General features: G+C 44.1%; 3 protein-coding genes and 2 long non-coding RNA genes across 23 annotated transcripts in view; 2 read left to right on the top strand and 3 right to left on the bottom strand.

Moving 5' to 3' along the window:
• LOC127609932 (nuclear factor 1 B-type-like) overlaps positions 1 to 5,734 on the bottom strand; it is a 57,005-nt gene extending 51,271 nt beyond the window's left edge. For 2 of the 7 annotated variants that reach the window (XM_052079522.1, XM_052079563.1), the window contains exons 1-2: positions 4,761 to 5,194; positions 2,371 to 2,902 (exon numbers count right to left, since the gene is read on the bottom strand). In XM_052079522.1, coding sequence (XP_051935482.1) covers positions 2,371 to 2,902; positions 4,761 to 4,787 — 559 coding nt within the window. In that variant the 5' untranslated portion in view covers positions 4,788 to 5,194. Of the gene's footprint in view, positions 1 to 2,370; positions 2,903 to 4,760; positions 5,197 to 5,446 lie in introns of those variants that run through there. The other 5 variants (XM_052079531.1, XM_052079549.1, XM_052079540.1 and 2 more) reach the window with 5 other exon arrangements.
• A 3,802-nt stretch (positions 5,735 to 9,536) lies between these two features.
• Positions 9,537 to 10,222, top strand: LOC127595614 (uncharacterized). Its single transcript, XR_007961293.1, has 2 exons — positions 9,537 to 9,686; positions 10,078 to 10,222. It is a non-coding gene; the product is annotated as an uncharacterized LOC127595614 (long non-coding RNA).
• A 1,792-nt stretch (positions 10,223 to 12,014) lies between these two features.
• Positions 12,015 to 16,659, bottom strand: zdhhc21 (zinc finger DHHC-type palmitoyltransferase 21). The gene is made up of 7 exons (XM_052057137.1): positions 15,886 to 16,659; positions 15,682 to 15,780; positions 15,509 to 15,620; positions 13,307 to 13,445; positions 13,112 to 13,228; positions 12,999 to 13,042; positions 12,015 to 12,921 (listed from the first exon to the last, which is right to left on the bottom strand). Exons 1-7 carry the CDS (start codon positions 16,037 to 16,039, stop codon positions 12,789 to 12,791), a joined length of 798 nt encoding a protein of 265 aa, XP_051913097.1. The 5' UTR covers positions 16,040 to 16,659; the 3' UTR covers positions 12,015 to 12,788.
• LOC127595623 (uncharacterized) lies at positions 13,495 to 14,648 on the top strand. The gene is made up of 2 exons (XR_007961295.1): positions 13,495 to 13,637; positions 14,456 to 14,648. It is a non-coding gene; the product is annotated as an uncharacterized LOC127595623 (long non-coding RNA).
• Positions 16,660 to 16,794: 135 nt separating the features above from the next.
• Positions 16,795 to 19,130, bottom strand: part of mark2b (MAP/microtubule affinity-regulating kinase 2b) — a 34,493-nt gene continuing 32,157 nt past the window's right edge. For all 13 annotated transcript variants that reach the window (XM_052056845.1, XM_052056855.1, XM_052056927.1 and 10 more), the window contains one exon: positions 16,795 to 18,701. In XM_052056845.1, coding sequence (XP_051912805.1) covers positions 18,352 to 18,701 — 350 coding nt within the window. In that variant the 3' untranslated portion in view covers positions 16,795 to 18,351. The remainder of the gene's footprint in view (positions 18,702 to 19,130) is intronic.

The following is a 19,130-nucleotide window of genomic DNA, read 5'->3' as shown; positions in this document are numbered from 1 at the left end:
CTCAATTAAACTTCACATGACACCCCCGCCACATCTCTTTGCAAAGGGTCACGACCCGGGTGGGGGTCAAAGGTTAAGCCCGGGGCTCATTTACACGGCGGGGCCATGTGTACGGTAAGTAATCTGTCCATTTCGACAAACGCAAATGAATAAATACCATTTGTAAACATTTTTACTACTTCTTTGTGGATACTTTTTTTTTTCCCGCAGCCATTTTATTGCAGATTTTCACCAAACGCGGGTGCGTCCGGAACCAACCCGCAGCGAGAAAGCCGAGTTGACAGTCGAGAATTGTGCTTCAAATTATTGCAGTGTGTGTGTGTGTGTGTGTGTGTTGAACCCGCCAGTTGGCACAATGAACGCCACACAACACATGACAACAGCCCCCCCCCCTCCAGCCCCAAACTCACTCCCCAGCGGGCATTCATCTGTGCCATGCAGAGGGGGTGCTAAACACGCCCGTGCAGCCGCTCGCCTGCCAACCTGGCGGCCGCTCTGGACTTTTGCTTTGTTTGTTGTTTTTTTTTTTTTAAACACAAAGCCATGGATGGGGGGCACCATATTTGGGTTTACACAAAAAGATGGTGACCATGGCTCTGGAAAGGAAAAAAAATAAAACCCAAACAAACAAACAAAAAAATACCCCGAAAGTGGCGGCGGCCGCATTGCGGATGCCGAGCGACGAATCAAAGGCATGCGGCAGCCCAGACAAAAGAGGCTTGAATGCCAACCTCCCCAAACCCGACGACGGTCCACCGCCGCTTTGGTGGGCTGCCCGCCCGCCTCCTTGGCACGGCGCGAAACAAAATGGCGCCCCATGCACAATACGCACACATGATCTGGAGCCCGGGCCCGAAAGAGAAAGACGCCGCGACGCTTTTCTAACCAAATTCATTATTCCTGCAATGCGTGAAATAAATATTAGGTTTAAAAAAAATAATGAAAATACAGATCAATAAAAAAAATATATACTGTATGTGAATTAAAATAGAGTCAGCTGATTCAAAATGGATGCCACCAAAACAAGCAGTTCAGCGGAAAACTAAAGTTGTGCAAATTCAAAATGTTCAGCACCTTTTTCCACCTTCAACATTGCCCAAATTCGATCCGAAAATGCCGTATTGACGTCGCGTTTAAAAGCAGTCTCCATTTCAACTCCATCAAAAAATGCCAGTTTGCCGTCGGCTTTTTCGGCAGTCGGTCGCGCGCAATTGCCGTCGCTTGAGAGGAAGTGCTCGGAAAGGGGGCTCCTATTCAAGTTTGCCGTCGTCGCCCCCGTTGGCCGTTGCGGCAGATGCAAAGCGCAAAGAGAAAGCGCTGGCATCATCCCACAAAAGACACAAAAGAGGCTCCGATGCCAAGCCCGGTGCCAGTGGCAACCATTCTTGTGGGGGGGGCGGGGGTGGGTGGGCACTCTGCCTTCTGCTTTCCCTGGTACCATTCAAAACACAAAATGGCGCCCGGGCTATGGCCACAATGAGCCGGCGATGCCACCTTTTTTTTTTGGGGGGGGGGGGGGGGTTCATTATTATTATTACTTTTTTTTAAACAGCCCGAAAGCCTCCAGTGTTGTTGGAATGGACCGATCCATCATCCCCCACCCGCAAAAAAAAAAAAAAAAAAAAAAAAGCGAGGAAAGGTGCAAAAAAAGAGAACACACTTTTGCACTTGGAGAGGCATCAAATGTTCATCGGGACTCAGATGAATACTCTTCATACCTAGTACGGTAAAATCTTTATAAACAGTACCTATAAATAAAGATGATAAATATACAGTATATATATATATATATATTTTTTTTTTATATATATATATACACACACACACACACACACACACACACATTTATTTCTACATCTCGATGAATGCTTGCGGTCATAACTCTAAAATATCCATTCATGCGTATTTCCTAACGTTTCAAATTGCAGGGCTCAACATGCGGGGGTTGGAAAACTCCCCCCCCCAGAAATAATCCATTTAGAAAATATCTATTTTGCCCTCCCACCCGCCCAATTTCTTCGTCTTTGGACAGCCACCAGAGGGAACGTCAACTTTTTCAAGTCAAAATGGCGTCAATCATGCGCTTTTTTTTTTTTTTTTAACATTCTGAAATTGTGCCAAACTGAAACCTGCTTGGAACCACTTGATCGCGTGATTGGAAATCGGGACCAATTTCGTAATTGTCAGAGTGAATTTTCTCAAGTGAAAAAGACGTTTGTTTGTTTAGACAGGAACCAACGCTCAAAATCGACAAAATAAAAGCTCGTCGGCTCTTCTTAATGCGTCGCCGATGTATCGGATCACGACTCGGTATGGGAAAAAAAAAAAAGACGCAAAGAGGCGTCGACAACGAAGCGAGAGGCATCCTACCTTGGTCTTGGACATAGTAGGCGAGGAACAAGTCCAGCTCCTTGACGGAGACGGTGATGTGGTGCGGCTGGACGCAAAGTGCGGGGTTGGTGCAATGCGGCGACTTGACCAGCCGCTCGCCGTCCGTACTTTCCAGGGGGATGCCTTTGAAGAGGATGACCATGACCAGGTCCAGGCGCCAGACTTTGTCGGCCTGCCGCAAGCAGTCGATGCGGCGGATCTTGCCCTTCTGGTCCGGGTTGGACAGCACGCAGCACGGGTGCTTCTTGCCCGTCACGCTGAGCACAAAGTCCTCGCGGTACTCCTGCCGGATGTCCTTGCGCAGCTTGGCCAGCAGCCGGGAGGCCCACTTCTGCTTGACCTCGGCCTTCTCGCTCAGGAGCTCGTCCTTGACGGCGCGCTCCTCGTCCTTGGACATCCGCTTCTCGTGCTTCTTGAAGTACTTGCGCTTCCTGGCCTGGAGGTTGAACCACGTGTAGGCGATGGCCCGGACGTGCGGGAGGAGGGCCTCGATGAAGGGATGGAACTCATCCTAAGGGGGAGGCCACGCCAAAAGAGATGAGTGTCCGGACGGCACCGGGAAAACAAACACACAAAAAAATCGAATTAAAAAAAAAATTGCTTGTAGGATTTGCTTTATTTCTCAAACGACAAAAACAAAAAAAAACATTTCAAGTCAAATAAGTGTCCAAATCTTCCCCTTTTGGGATTGGCAAACAACCTCCACAAAAATTCCAAACTAGCACACACACAAAAAAAAAAATCGAATTAAAAAAAAATATATATCGCTTGTAGGATTTGCTTCATTTCTCAAACGTAAAGACAAAAAAAAAAACATTTCAAGTCAAATAAGTGTCCAAATCTTCCCTTTTGTGATTGGCAAACAACCTCCACAAAAATTCCAAACTAGCACACACAAAAAAAATCGAATTAAAAAAAAAAAATCGCTTGTAGGATTTGCTTCATTTCTCAAACGTAAAGACAAAAAAAAAAAAAAACATTTCAAGTCAAATAAGTGTCCAAATCTTCCCCTTTTGGGATTGGCAAACAACCTCCACAAAAATTCCAAACTAGCACACACAAAAAAAAAATCGAATTAAAAAAAATAAAAAATCGCTTGTAGGATTTGCTTCATTTCTCCAAAGCTCTCAAACGTAAAGACAAAAAAAAAACATTCTAAGTCAAATAAGTGTCCAAATCTTCCCCTTTTGGGATTGGCAAACAACATCCACAAAAATTCCAAACTAGCACACACAGAAAAAAAAGGCAAGTCTGGAAAAATGTGGGAGAAAAAAATACCCTCAATGGATTGAACACCTGAAGAAAAAAAAAAAAAAAAAACGAGTCGTAAAACTTGCAAGGGGCTGAGCTGCCCACGCAAGCTTTTTGTCTCCTGTTGAGTTGTCAAGGTGATGCAAGGAAAATTTGGGGAAAATATAAAGAAGCACATACCTCGGGTCAAAAAGTTTCAACGTCTTAACGAATAACAAGTCAGTGATTACATTCCAACGGCTCCTTTCTTGCCAGATGAGAAAATTATGTCAAAATGTTTCGGTGGGGCTAAAAGACATTTGGAGTTGGCTTTAAAAATAAACTGCAAAAATGGATTTCAACAAAACGTCAAATGTTCTCCGCCTATTTCATTTGTTTGTTAAGCACTGTACAATCATACTAATCCAATTGATCTCCGAAGCTGCGCCTGAGAACGCGGCGATTATTTGTCAGACGCAGCATCCGCCGACATTTCCGACGATCGGATCAATTTAGAAAAAGCACAAATAACGCATTGATTTGCAAGCCTGCTTGTTTTCAATGCAAAAATTGACTTTTTTTGGGGGTGCCATTTTAACATAGCTAGCAAAACAAGCTTTTTTTTTCAAACTTCTTCCTTCCCCAAATGCAAAGTCACCTGTTTGCCATTTCAACAAAGAAATTTAGTTCATTGCAATTTTGCTTCGTTTGATTGCGATTTTTTTTAACTAATCCAAATCCTATAACGAGAAATAGCTGGAGCGGTAGGAAGAGGGGGGGGGGCGCTGCACTGTACTTCAGACGGGGGGCTGTGAAAAGCACAATCCTCTTAAGCACAAACTAAACCGCATCGCAGTCAATCACTTACTTAATGCCAAGTCAAATAGAAACACTCAAAGTCAGTCTCGTTGGACCTTATCGGGAGCCTCGTCGCTTCAGTGAAAGTGGCTTTATCGCCAAACGCACGCACGCAAGGAGGGGGGGGGGGGGGGTTCCTTCAATAAAAATATACATTTAGAAACACTTGAAGCTCGGCACGTTATGACAGGAACAATTCTTTTTTTTTTTTTGCAGTCTTAAAGGGCCAGCAGACTTTTTTTTTTAATCGCTGAATTAGAAATAAAAAGGTCGATAAATACCTGAGTGAGACAAATTGGAGAATACATGACGAGTCGGCTTGCACACCAAAGTGAGCGGGGAGAAGAAGAAGGAGAGGGGGGTGGGGGGGGAAGAGTTGGTGCCGACTTTTATCGCGCCATTCCTGCACCGCGAGCCGTACTCATCCGCAGCGAGCGAGAAGAAAGCCTCCGAGAAAATCCATCAACTTTCCCTCGGTTTTCGCAGTCCGGAAGATTGTCGAAAATGCAGCAGAGTCAAAGTGGAGCTGCAGAGACTTTGTTTTTTTTTTTGTTTTTTTTTGCACGCGCGCGTGCTTGTGCGCGTGGGAAGTTGCGCCCTGAGCTCGCGCTGCTTCATATGTGGCGCACCTTCGCTCCTGCCTGTGCGATTCCAGCAAATCAGACCAACTTTTTTTTTTTTTTGGAACCCACGTAATTACACGCTCACACCCCTCCTCCTAACACTCCTACCCGCTCCCCCCTCCCTCCCTCCCTCCCTCCCTCCCTCCTCCTCTTCTTCCAACCATCCACAGAGCACCTTGTCTGTAGAATCTCTTTTAAAAAAGCCATTCTTGCACTTTGGACCAGAAAAGAAGTGAGTTAATGAACAACCCTGCTTTAGATTTCATCCATCGAAATGTGCTTTAACTTTGCAAATATAATAAACGGCACGAAAACTTCCAATAGAAATACGGAATGGCACATACCATTGCACTTTACTGCATTGGATTTAACAGAAGCTTGACAGCCTGGTCGAGATATATTCACATTTGGCAACTTTTTTAGGACGGTAGGGTGGGTCGGGGGTTGAGTGTGGTGGTTGGGGGGGTGTCGGGAACTCCCGGCGTCCCTTCCCCCTCTTTTTATGCTCGTCTTCCTTCCGCTTCCAAGTTTAATTTTTTTTGGTTTTGTTTTTTTTCAGTCAAGTTGATCCAAAAGGGGAGGCCGGCTCGGGTTGTCGTCCCCGCCTTCACTTTCACTGTGCGGCAGCTTGATCGCCAGCCTCGGGCCACTGAACGAAAATAACACGACGTAGTCTACAGTTTCCGTTGAGTAGGCCCTTTCAAAGTAAAACTTAGGTGCTTCTCTTTCGCGAATTCGTCCACAACGAAAAAAAGCAACCATTCGCGATATGTGGGGTTGAGTCGACACACTTTTGAAAGCGTTTCAATACTTTGTTCAAAATAAAGTATTAAAACAGTAAATGCTTGATCCAATCTTTCATTTTGAAACTTCCTACACAAGATGAGTCTACTTGGCTTGATGCGGATAAGTTTCCCCACGAGGTTTGGCGTTCCGGGCGTTGATTGGCTAGGAGAGCAACCCTCCGCCCTTCGCCTCTCAAGGTCGGCCCCTGACTTCCGATTGCTTGACGTCTTTACGCTGGAGTCAAGAAAACATGGAAATGGCGCCCTCAAGTGGCCATAAATATGACCGCGAATAACCTCTTCCCAAATAATGTACAGGAAATAATGATTTTTTACGTTTTTTTAAATACAGAACACATCTCTTGTCTTGTTACGGCGTCGCAGTTGAGCCGACTCTGCGTGAGAGTAAACCGGTCACCCGCCAATAACAGGGCACGTCTTAACAAGACAAGCGAGGAGAACAAACATGCAGAGCTGTACTGATATTTCACATGAACATATGAGAGTCATGCTCCACATTTACAAGCCTGATGTCATTCTTAGTGCATTCTGCCGGTGCAGTTTGTCCACTAATTGCCTGATACTTCCTTGCGGAACCTTTGACAAGACTCCCCACTTCTCAGCCGCTCTCAACATCCAAGACCTCTAATTTTTATTCCAATAACACACGCAGATTCTTCATACATACAGACAGACATATGCAGGTGGCACAGTCATTAAGTAGTTAATACGTTGGCCTCACAGTGCCTATACACACACACACATATATATATATATATATATATATATATATATATATATATATATATATATATATATATATATATATATATATATACCTGTTTATCAGTGGCAGGCCGTGCATTTCAACCTTAGGCCTTTAGTGACGTCACATACATTAACACAATATAGGCTCGTCAGGCAGCACTTAATTTCAGGAGCCTTTAAAATCATCAAGTATGCATTCACAATTAAGAGCAGGAAACTAAATTTACAGATATTGTCAAAAATTAAAAGATTTTAAAAAATAGTAAATAAAATGCCACCCAAATTACGCTGTGTGATCATAAACAAGTCTGTCCAATAAATTGCGCAATGTCGCAGTTTCATATAAGACACCAACCACACAATAACAAAACAAACTATTCTTTGAAGATAAAATTAACAGATCGTTTGCATTTTGAGAATAGGCTATACGACAGCAAATAACTGAAAATGTTGAGCAGCTGAGATTGAACCAATTTTAGTGCACAAAGCTGCAAAAATGCGCCATTACAAGTTGCGGGTGAGCTGATTTATTTGATACATTTTTGTATCTTTGTCATTTTATTTCGTAACCATAAATACTAACGAAATAAAATAACAAGAAGAAATGTAAAATAAAAATCATTTACTCACCAATGTAGTGCCTGTTCATGGAGCTGCAGATCTACGCGAGTATCCCCAAACGTTCTTAAACGCACCGTAGCTTGTAAGTGCCCAGCCGTGCTCTGATGTTTCCTTGCTGCCTTGGTAAAACAACTTCAATTGGTAAATCCAGTGGAAGGTCCGTCTTGAAAATTGTTTGGAAAGTAGTCCTGCCACCAGATCAACGTCTTCTCCTTCGGCCATTTTGGGGTAAAATGCAGCAACAGCTCCCTCTAGCGGGTGCTAATCCAATCACCAACGCGCACGTCCAGTGTCGACGTAAACCCTTCTAGCTGGCCCTGGTACGCAGACTCGTGATCTGATTGGCTATTGCAAAGTTCACCATGACCACACCCTTCATTTACAGCGCACAGGGGCCTGCTCTGTTTAATCTGTAAACCCCGAGCAAGTTTAGTTTACCTGGCAACACAAGCGATCTGAAATATGATTGGTTAAAAACTCTACCATAATAAATAAGTTATTTATCAAGTGGCTTTCAATGTTATTTAAAATAACATTGAAAACTACTCGACTAAGTGGAAATAATATGACGTAAAGAATAAAGAGAATAATTTTGTTGACATATTTATGAAAATAAAATAAATTAAATTTATGTTATTCTCAGAAAAGTAAATTTATTAAATGTACATTTCTGAGAACGTTTAGGTCAGCAGAGAAGGCCTTGCTGGCCCTGACGGAACATCCCTGATATATATATACTGTATAAAATTCCTCATCTCACCCCCCCTCGGGTGGTGTCCCTCCCTCATTCAGCTCGGGTTTCAGTGTGTTTATTTATATATATATATATATATATATATATATATATATATATATATATATATATATATATATATATATATATATATATATATATATATATATATATATATATATATAAACACACTATATATAGTACAGTATATAAAATTTTGTTTCTAATCGGCAATAGATGATAGATGACAGATAGAATTATAGCACGACCTTTCTTAATTAATCTCCTCAAATGACTTCAACATAGCCCCTGGGCACCAAGATAATCAAAACAGTCACCAAAGGCAGACAATAGTTTCACAGTGTGTGACAAGTCAATACATATTCAACACGGCAGGCCTCGTCGTTGTGGGAAAGACGCGGGCCGGACAAGGAGCTTTTGTTCGGATGAATTATTATGCGTCTAAGTATGAGCATTGACAATACAAAAACAAGAAAAGCAATCAGAGGGCGTTCATGTACTCATATTCAGTATTTCAGTACAAATATTTGTGTAAAATAAAGTTGTGCCGTTTTTTTTCCATCCTTATCAAGTAAAATACCATCATAAAATTGAACACTCAAGTCAATTGCTGATTGACGTATTGGAGTCATTCTCAAATTTTTGCACTTGCCATCAGTGCTTTGAGCGAAGAGGTCAAAAGTATTGAGTACTCACCATCCACCAGGTCCTGGTTGTCACGTCATAACAAAGCTGCCACTTGACGGGCCGCTGGGACAAGTTGGCAGCCATGGCGGAGGACGGGAGACGGCGGCCTCCGGACGGGCTGGCCGAGGGGCGGGGGGTGGGGGGCATCAGCGGAGGCAGCCGATGGTGCGCATCGGCAGCAGCTTGACTGCTGACTCGGACACGAATGTGGTAATTCCACGAGTCGTGACCCTGCCAAGTGGCAGACCCCCCACCCCCCCACCCCCTGAATGTGGCTTAATGACAATATGGAAACCTCCAATCATATTTTTAGTCATGTGGCTGGCATGAGCAACACTTGAAAGAAAAGCCACACGACAGAATCAGCGGCAATCAACTCCACACAGTCACACTATTCCTGCCCCCCCCCCCCCCAGCATTCAAGAGAACTGTACTTCCAATATGGCCTTTAACTATTTCACAGGTCACCTAAACATTTCGAGGAAAAAGAGAATTACAATTCAAAATAAGTCTTTCAAACACCCAACTTGCACCCCCCCCCCCATCAATATTTTCTTTACAGATGTGAAAACAAGATGAAAACAAATGTGGGAAAACAGTTGCCATAAAAAGCGATTTTTTGGAGGGGGGGACGACGACATTTTGTATTTAGACAAATGTAGTACTCTGCTGCAAAAGGTGTCAATGTGAGTTTAGACATTTCATCTCGACAAAAGTACGGTAGTATTTTGCTGCCATCCTGGTAACAAGGAACTATGTCGAAGTGCGTTGAGGCGTTTCATCTAAACAAAAAGCAGTACGTTGCTGTCATTTTGTGCCATCTGAGTTGAGGTGCTTCACTTAGGCAAAAGTAGTGCTTTGCTGCCATCTTGCTGCACCGTGGTGCCAACAATGTTGAAGCGCTTCGTTTAGACAAGAGTGGTTTGCTGCCATTTTGCTGCCTCTTGGTTCCAAGGAGGCGGCCCGGTAGTCCAGTGGTTAGCACGTCGGCTTCACAGTGCAGAGGTACCGGGTTCGATTCCAGCTCCGGCCTCCCTGTGTGGAGTTTGCATGTTCTCCCCGGGCCTGCGTGGGTTTTCTCCGGGTGCTCCGGTTTCCTCCCACATTCCAAAAACGTGCATGGCAGGCTAATTGGGCGCATTAAATTGTCCCTAGGTGTGAATGTGGGCGTGGATGGTTGTTCGTCTCTGTGTGCCCTGCGATTGGCTGGCAACCGATTCAGGGTGTCCCCCGCCTACTGCCCGAAGACAGCTGGGATAGGCTCCAGCACCCCTCGCGACCCTAGTGAGGATCAAGCGGCTCAGAAGATGAATGAATGAATGAATGAATGAATGAATGGTTCCAAGGAACTATGACCGAGTGAGTTGAGGAACTTCACTTTGACAAAAGTACGGCTTTGCCGCCATTTCATGGTATCTGCAGACAATACTGACCTTTTTTTAGGGGGTGTCCGCACAAATTGCAGTTCACTGTATTCAGTCAGGATCCCTAATGCGTATGGGCGGGGGGGGGGGGGGATTGACACCCTCCTCCACATTTTTATAACCCAGGCTAACCGTAGCTCCACCCCAAACGTGCAAAACTGGTCCTTCTAGTCCAGATGCAACACTTCAACATACTTCCATGAGACCAAAGTGCATTTTCGCTCACGGTTGTCGAAAATCAAGATGGACCCACTGATGCCAACATTAGCGCTTTTGTTGCTACTTTTCAGACCTCACCGCCCACCACCAATTATTGGTGTCCAAAAAGCACCTCACAAGAAATTGAGCTATTTTTAAAAATGTGTGTGTGGAAATTCTTGAGCAGTTCGCGCACACATTTCCTGCGTAATGTTCTGTGCAACTACGCGATGACGTCACGTTGCTACTTTTAGCGACCACCAATGTTGAGTGGACAGGGAAACAGGCAACAAAACGACGACATCGAACAATAAGCTACGTCCGACTGGTGTGTGTGTGTGTGTGTATTTTGCGATGACACAAAGAGAACATTGAAGTAAAAACAAACCCCCCAAAAAATCCATACGATTCATTATCTTGATGTGATTAAGCGACTCTCGTCCAACTTTTAATTGGATTTCTACTTTCTACAATGAGTTTATTTGGAAAATCAATAGGTCAATCAATAGTTCTTGCGTCAAGGAAGTCGTCGGTGGGATATTAAGTGGAAAACCACCCTGGGCTAAATGATACACGCGGGACATGTTGCTTGAACACGAATTGCATTTTTCCAGAAAAGCGCCACACCGGAAGTGGCGACACGGGAGAAACCGGAACCCAGGAGCCAAATGAGCAACCGGGCCCAACCGCTCAGATGACATTCGCCATCTACTTTCCACTTAATCCGTGTGTCGCAACGCCAAAACGCGGCCTGGAGACGTACACGGCAACACAAATTGATGTGATTATTTTCTTGATGATTATTTTCTTTTGTTCAACCAGATGTCACCGACAGACAGCCCAAACAGCAGGTGGCCGCTAATTGAATTAGTCCACTTGAGCAACCATCCCGAGAGATTACCATCTTCCCTCCGCGGCCGCTATCGAGGAAGGGAGCCCTTTAGCAAATTAAACGCTGATCCCGTCTCGTTCGGGTTGACCTGATTTGATGATTTTATTTTGAAATTAATCAGGACGCGCGGCGATAAAGTCACGCTGAGGTTGTCACGACCTGGATTTCGCAGAGGATTGTTGACCGTTAAACGTGTCGGTCCAGTCCTTCTGGATTATCAGGGCAAAAAAAAAAACGTGCGTGTGTTCGAGAACACGCGTACGTCTGCTGAGTGCTGGTTACGCACGGTACTCACTGAGATTTGAGAACTTCACAGGATAAAGGAACTGCCGCTTGGGCTCTTCGACTGATCCCCTTCTTATTTCCGTTGCATGCATACCTATCGGACGGCGTGGTCCAAAGATCTTGATGCAGAGTGATTGATTAATTCTCCCCCTATTTGGACAAAACCACTGAAACACTTTTAACCCCGGTGAACCCATGGGGTCTAATTTGGCCCCTATAAATTCTGCTACTCAAATGCTACCCTTAAATTCCAGAGGGTCAAATTTGTCCCTAATCCTAAATTAGGATTAAAGCATTAAATATTTGAAAAAATATATATATTTTTTTTGTGTTCAGTGAACATATAGCAGTCATATTTAATAAAAAATAAAATTCTATTAAAATTCATCATTTTCCAAAGAAGAAAAGGGTTCTTGGGTTCTCCAGGGTTAAATGGGTTTTCTCTCTCGAACAAGAAAAAAAAAAGAAAGAAAAACAAAACACTTTAGGAGTTCTAAATTCCAGTGAAATAATGTTATTATCACATCGACAGGTAAGGAAACTTGCCTAACAACTTGGAACACAGTGAAACGCAAGCAGAGGCATTGTTGAATTAACGGTACATACAATCTCGATCATGTCATCGTCGCGTTCTTTGGCGTAGAATTTCCTTCATGATAATCGCGGTGGTTTAAGATAAATAGGCAACTTGTAATATAAAAACCACATCTGAAATAGATACAAATAAAAAAGAAAAAGGGAGAAAAAAACAACAAAACAAAAAGGCAAAACTATTATTAAAAATGTGATTTTAGAAAATCATAAGTATGTACATCCAGTGTTATGCGAACACGAACAGTCAAACAGCACCCTTGTCCCCCTCCCAAATAATGATAATGAAATTTTAAAAAAAAAAAACTCCCACTTGAAAACATAAAATACTTCATTCAACCCACTAAACAGTAGCGTAAACACTTCCACCTGAAATATAGCATTTTAAATAAAATAGCGGCTCTGAAGAAATATATGGAAGAAAAACAACAACTTCAAGTGTCTTCAAGAGTACCAGCGAGGACCAGTGCATGATGTTGTGGGAAAAAAAAAATATTGATTGATTTAGTACAGACGCGTGTATCGTGTATCGTGTATCGCGTATCGCGCGTGCATGCATGTACAGTATCTCGACACAAAATAATCGAATCAACCTGAGAGGTTTTCCTTTTAGCAGCAGCTTTTCGGTTGCCGGGTGGCAGTCACGGAGGCACAGCTGCGATCCCAAGCGTTGAGTGAAGGCTACACGTGGTCTCCGTAAGAGCCGCCGGCTCGGAGCCCCCGCCTGCTTCGGAACGGCACGAACCACAGCGTCTTCCAGTGGGTGCCGCACACCTCGGCCAGGGCCCACTGCCACGATCTCCTCGGGCCATGACTGCGAAGGCATTAAAAGTCAGAGGAAAGAAGGAAAAGCAATCGATGGCGGATCCGTCTGAAATTCCGCTGCCTTACCTTTCATTGGAGAATGGTGTCATCATCTCGATGGTGGTGGTATCCTATCATGGGAGGGTCAGGTATTAAGACAGCCCCCCGGCACAGAGTCTGCACGGCGCTCAAGTGCTCACCGAGAGGATGCCGACCAGCTGCGAATGAAACAAGGCCGACATGCCACCGAACATCACCACGCCCATGAGCGCCGAAGCCCGCAACAAGGCCAGCTCGTGCCGCGTCGTGAACTTCTCCTGCCCGGCAAAAAAGTGCATGGTCAAGCGACGGGGAGTCATGTGACGTTGCGGAAAAAAAAAAAAAACATCAAGTACCTGGTCAAGGTGCGTGAGGGGCTGGAAGTAATAGTACTGGCAGAAGTCCAGCACCAGCGTGAAGCCACTAAGAACTTGCGTGTAGAAGCAGAGCTGTAGGAAGAGCCAGTGGTTGTCTTCCCCCACGCAGTTATTGATCCTGGAGAGACAAAACGGTTAGAAATGTTACAGTAATATTTAAAATTGCTCAGATGTGTGGTTCAAACCGGAAATTTACCACAATTGGTCGGCATTATCAGTAGAAATATTCATACTTTTTGTTTTAATGCCACAGGGGTCAACTTTGGGGCCCTTGCTATTTTTATTGTATTTGCAGCCCTTTAGGTTCCATGTGAGGAAAGTTTGGTATGTCTTCGCACTGCCATCAGATTTACGTCCTACGTCTACGTCCTACGTCTCTCTGAGGCCACTTTTGTCCTGTTTGGAGAGAATCAAAGCCTGAATGGCACCGAACTCCTTGAATTTCATTGAAAAAAGAAGTCCTGGTGTTTGGTCTCAGTGGCGCTTGTACATCCCACTCTATTAACTTGGGCCCCCTGGCGTCTTATCTGAAGCCGAGCGTTTCAAACTTAGGTTTTAAATAGGAGAGTGATTATAAACTGTGGCGGCCCGGTAGTCCAGTGGTTAGCATGTCGGCTTCACAGTGTAGAGGTGCCGGGTTCGATTCCAGCTCCGGCCTCCCTGTGTGGAGTTTGCATGTTCTCCCCGGGCCTGCGTGGGTTTTTTCCGGGTGGTCCGGTTTCCTCCCACATTCCAAAAACATGCGTGGCAGGCTGATTGAACGCTCTAAATTCTCCCTAGGTGTGAGTGTGGTTGCGAATGGTTGTTCGATTCTGTGTGCCCTGCGATTGGCTGGCAACCGATTCAGGGTGTCCCCCGCCTACTGCCCGAAGACAGCTGGGATAGGCTTCAGCACCCCCTGCGACCCTAGAGAGGATCAAGCGGCTCGGACAATGAATGAATGAATGAATGAATTATAAACTGTACCGGCAAATGGATGCTGTTGTTAAAGCCATCCTTTTGATTGTCTTAGGCAGCTGGCTACAGTAAAGTCTCCTTTCACAACAGCATTTAAGAACGATAAACGCCTTCGGTACATGTCGGCTGGATTACTATAATACACTTTATTTCGGAGACAAGTGCCTCCAGTTGGTCCAAAATGCTGCTGCTTGCCTCCTAACTGGAGCTCGCCTCAGGGGGGATGGAGCCTTTTCTAATGCCAGTCCCTCTCATTGGAATAAACTCCATCTAAACGTTAGGCAACCCCCCTCTCTCTGTCCATTAAAAAAAAAAAACGTATCTTAATACGCAGTTTAATTCAATGGCTTTTGAGTCAGCGTGAGACCCGCCATTGTTTTTGTGTTTTAAGCTGTTTGCTGTGTTTTAATTTCTTGTTTTCACCGTCTTTGTTTCGGTATTTGTCATTTGATACACCTCAAATGTACGGAAGCATGCAATCGCCGACGTGGAATAAATCAGGCTGGCGAATACGTTTGAACATACTTGCAAGTACATTCAAAAGTGCATTTTTTCCGCACAATGCCATGGAGTATACGCATCCCCATAGTCAATACCCTGTGCCATTATAAGGGGGGAAAAATGTAGAATGGAAATCCTGCTTTGTAGAAATAAATCACAAAAAATAATTCCCCCCCAAAAATTAAACTTATAGTTAATTAACTATTAACTTATTAAAATTAACTTATAGTTAATTAACTAACTATAAACAATGTTTAGTTAATTTTTGAATGAACTGATATAATGTCGATCAAAAATATATACATATTATTATTTATTTTAAACCCATTCAAACGTACTTGCAAATACGCATAAATGTATTTGCCACTTAAATATGCTCATTCCACAGTGGCAGTTCCACACTTCCGTATGAATCGGACACCAACATCTTTGTGTGTTGACAAGAAGCTACATTAGGTGTAGTGGTTGGGTTAAGTTGTTAGCCAAAGTTACGGAGAGTTGTACATACTGTATGCACACTTTTAGTTCGGGTTTTTTTTTTTCTCCTCTAAATCAAACCATCTGAAAGCAATTCATTTAGGAAGATAATGTTATGAGTGGGAATATATTTACAGTGGTCTACTCGATATGCCGCACGCCTCTAAAAATGGACGACAGGCCGGAGATGGCTCACAGCCCGGACTTTGCACACCGCTTCCTGAAAAGCATCGGGCTACTTGTTACCATGGACAGTGGTGGTCCATCCTGCGCACGCAGTGACCACAACGACTGCAGTGATGGGTCCTTTTGGGCCTCATGAGGTTGCATTTGTTGCACAATTCCCAGTGCTCTCGTTCTGAAACACAAAGGCAGCATATAAGGGATCGGACTCATCCCCTCATGTCCTGTTTACATACCAGAGTGAGGTATATGAGGGTTCGTAGGAAGATGACCAGGGTCTGCAGTGGATGCCCTGAACAGGGCCGCGAAGCAGAGTGCTGACGCGGCGTAATAACCTAAAGAAAACATTTTTAACTGGATCTTCTTTTAAACCCCTTTTTGTGTTAAGAGTAAAAGAGGATGAATCTGTGACGTTTTTTTTGGGAGCGTGGAGTCCTTACAAATGACTATAACCCAGGGAATGTGGCCTTCTCTGTAGTGGGGTAGCAGAACCAGCTCGGGAACGAAGAAAGAGTTGTAGAGCCAGACCCCAAACACAGCGCTGACACACAGCCACCCCATGGGGTCCACCACAAAGTGCAGTCCTAGTTTCATGGCTGCGCACCTCCAAGGAGACCGGGATGAGATCTACAAAAGGTCATACATGACACCAGATACACAAATACATTCAAGAATTGCGTAAATGGACAATGTGGGATTTGTGTTGGCTCACATCAAGAGTCCTCAATCAACTTTTTTTAAAAATGACTTCCTAGTACATGAGATTTGAAACAGTCGTAGTTATGATTTGAAATGACCTTTCAACAATTTTACAAATTTTGGAGTGATTTTATCATCTCAAACACCGGAAAATACTGTGCATGACACCAGCTTCACTGAATACAGAATTCAAGACGAGTTTAAATAAATATTTTGTCAGGAACCCCAAATGAAGACGACCGAGTTGTTTTTCTTCAAATGCTTGGTAAAAGAGGGTACAGTATCAGCAGAGCCACTAGCTAGCATGCATTACCATGTAACAACCGCACGAGTTTGGCGTAAAAAAATATAAAAACTGTTTTTTGTAACAAAAATTTCCGTTCAGTCACAAATATTACCAAAGACATTTATGAACGATAATTAACAATAATTTAAAAACATACTTTTTTTCGTGACGTCCTACTTGCCGTAGGTGGCCTCGTCAATACTTCCGCATTGAAGTTTCCGTGGGCGGGAGAGGAAGTGTCGAAGCATGAAAAAAAAACCCTCCAGGTTGCTTTCCCACAAAATAAAAGCATTCGTTCCTAAGTTAGATCGTTGAAAAAACATGCATATAAATAAATGTATTGCGATGGATTACAAAGCCACACTATCATTATAGCATTGTTTTATTACTATCATTGTTAATTTTTCATCAATTCATCTTTGCACGAAAAAAAAAAACATTTCATGAACTGAAAATCCCCCCCCCCAAAACCCACCACTACAGTTAGAGTTTGCTGAAAAACACATTTAAAAATCAAAGTAAATTACAGCAATGCTAAAACAAAACAAAAATAATGCGAGATAAAATCAAAAAACCCTGAAAGACATAACAGCAACAGCCAGAATAATCATCAGAATACGATACCCTGCACCTTAATACAACGATCAAGTTTGAAAGAAAATTGGACTTAAAAAAAATCAAAAGGAAATAAAATTAACAACAGTGTGTCATCATGTTAGAATGCAGTGACCAAGCCTTGTCCCGTTTCCACCCCTCTGTGTGTGTGTGTGTGTGTGTTCCTATGCTGCCTCAACAAACCGGAGGCGAGCACGGAAAAAGAAATTTGAATTGGGACTGAACAAAAAATGTGTCTTGGCTGTTAGAATAAGGGGGAAGAATTTCAAAATGGCGTCATCGCCGCCACCATTGAGAAATCCCGAATTTGCTAAAAATGATGTCAAACGGTGCACGACAACAATAACAAAAAAGGCAACAATGATATAAACTGACCCACTGAAACGAAAACAGAAAACCCAAAACATTTTAGGGATCCCAAATTATTAGAACAACACAAAAATATATTAGCAAACGAAAAGTATGTGAGAGTTATTCACCATTTGTTTTTTTTTTTGGTGATCGTTCCGACACTCATGTACACGCTGGTTGTGTGTTCCGCTCTTTGGGACCGGTCAAATGACGAGGTAAAGTGTATGTAAGAGGTGGGGGTGGGGGGGGGGGGTTGAGACAGTTAACCCTCTTTTTTCCAGTGCACAACTGTGTCGAGAAAAAAAAAAAGCCATAAAAGAAGGAGAATACACATTTTGTTTTCGGGTATTAACATCAGGTCCAACTGGCCTGGTCTGACCTGACAGAAATCAGAGGTGGGTGGTGGAGCAAGGTCTAGTCTGAGCAAGGGGGTGAAGAAGGCAAAAACCATTTGTGTGTGTGCGCGCGTGTGTGTTTTTATGGGAGTCCTGGGCTCAGCCGAGAGCCTGCTCATGTGTTTCGCAACACTTGCGAGGAAAAACTCCAGCAAACTCAAGGCTCCGCGTTTCATCACCAAGTTTCAGATGATCCTTCAAAGAGAATGTCCTGCCCGGAACCGTTCTACTAAAAAAAATAAACTAAAAATAAGAATAGTAAAATAAAAATTTTAAAAGGACTGTTGAGAATAAATAGCAAGAAAGTGATAAGAGCGCTCAGGAGCAGATCCGACATGCATTGGAGTGGTGACGAAAAAACAAAACCAAAAATAGAGAAGAACCGACTGCCTTGGAATCGGAACCTCGAGAAAAGTAAGGTGAGAAACGGCTTAGCCCCTCTTGAAACCACTGGCGTTCATTAAACTGGACCACCCCCCCCCACCCCTCTCGTTGGCTCACCCCCACTCAAAACCTGCTCCTCCCATCCGCCCCTTCAAAGCGCCGCCCTCCCCGGCCGCTCACAGCTTGAGCTCGTTGGCGATTTTGGACGCAATGTTTTTGAAGGCGATGGACGTGCCCGAGATGCGCTTGAAGCGCACGCCGTTGAGCGACAGCCGCGGCAGCTTGCACACTTCCATCTCCCACTGGACAAAGTCGTCGCGCGCCGGGTTGCCCGACACGCACAGCAGCATGTAGCGCTCGCGCAGCTCGTACTCGCAGCTGTTGGAGTCGAGCACCTTGCGGATCTCGCGCATCATCTCCGTGGGCTCCATGGACGACGTGGTCTTCATGGACCAGGTGAAGCGCAGCGATCGCGGCTTGGCCGAGTCCTTCTGGCCGGCGATGGCGGGAGGCGTGCCCGTGCTGCCTGTAAGGGGGGGGGGGGGGGTGTAGGGAGAAGACAACAATGGCAAAAGTACAGTAAGAACAATTCCATTTGGTTCGAATCTGATTCACAGCATACTGAAAAGTTTTTGGTAAGACTGCAGAAAGTTGTCGTCATGAATGGTACAGAATAAACTACAAGTCAAAATGCTTCGAAAGTTCACAATGTGAGTAGGCAAGCCGTTTTTCATTTAAAGTCATTGTTCATTTGCCTTTACAACCCGTATTGTTTTGTGTTTTTTGTTATTGTAGTGTCCTTGGGGGTCTTGAAAGGCGCTTATAAATAAAATGTATTATTATTAGCGGCCCGGTAATCCAGTGGTTAGCACGTCTGCTTCACAGTGCAGAAGTACCGGGTTCGATTCCAGCTCCGGCCTACCTGTGTGGAGTTTGCATGTTCTCCCCGGGCCTG

The sequence above is a fragment of the Hippocampus zosterae genome, chromosome 1, assembly GCF_025434085.1.
Source record: "Hippocampus zosterae strain Florida chromosome 1, ASM2543408v3, whole genome shotgun sequence".
Taxonomy (NCBI): Eukaryota; Metazoa; Chordata; class Actinopteri; order Syngnathiformes; family Syngnathidae; genus Hippocampus; species Hippocampus zosterae.
This window is presented reverse-complemented; position numbering and strand designations above follow the sequence as displayed.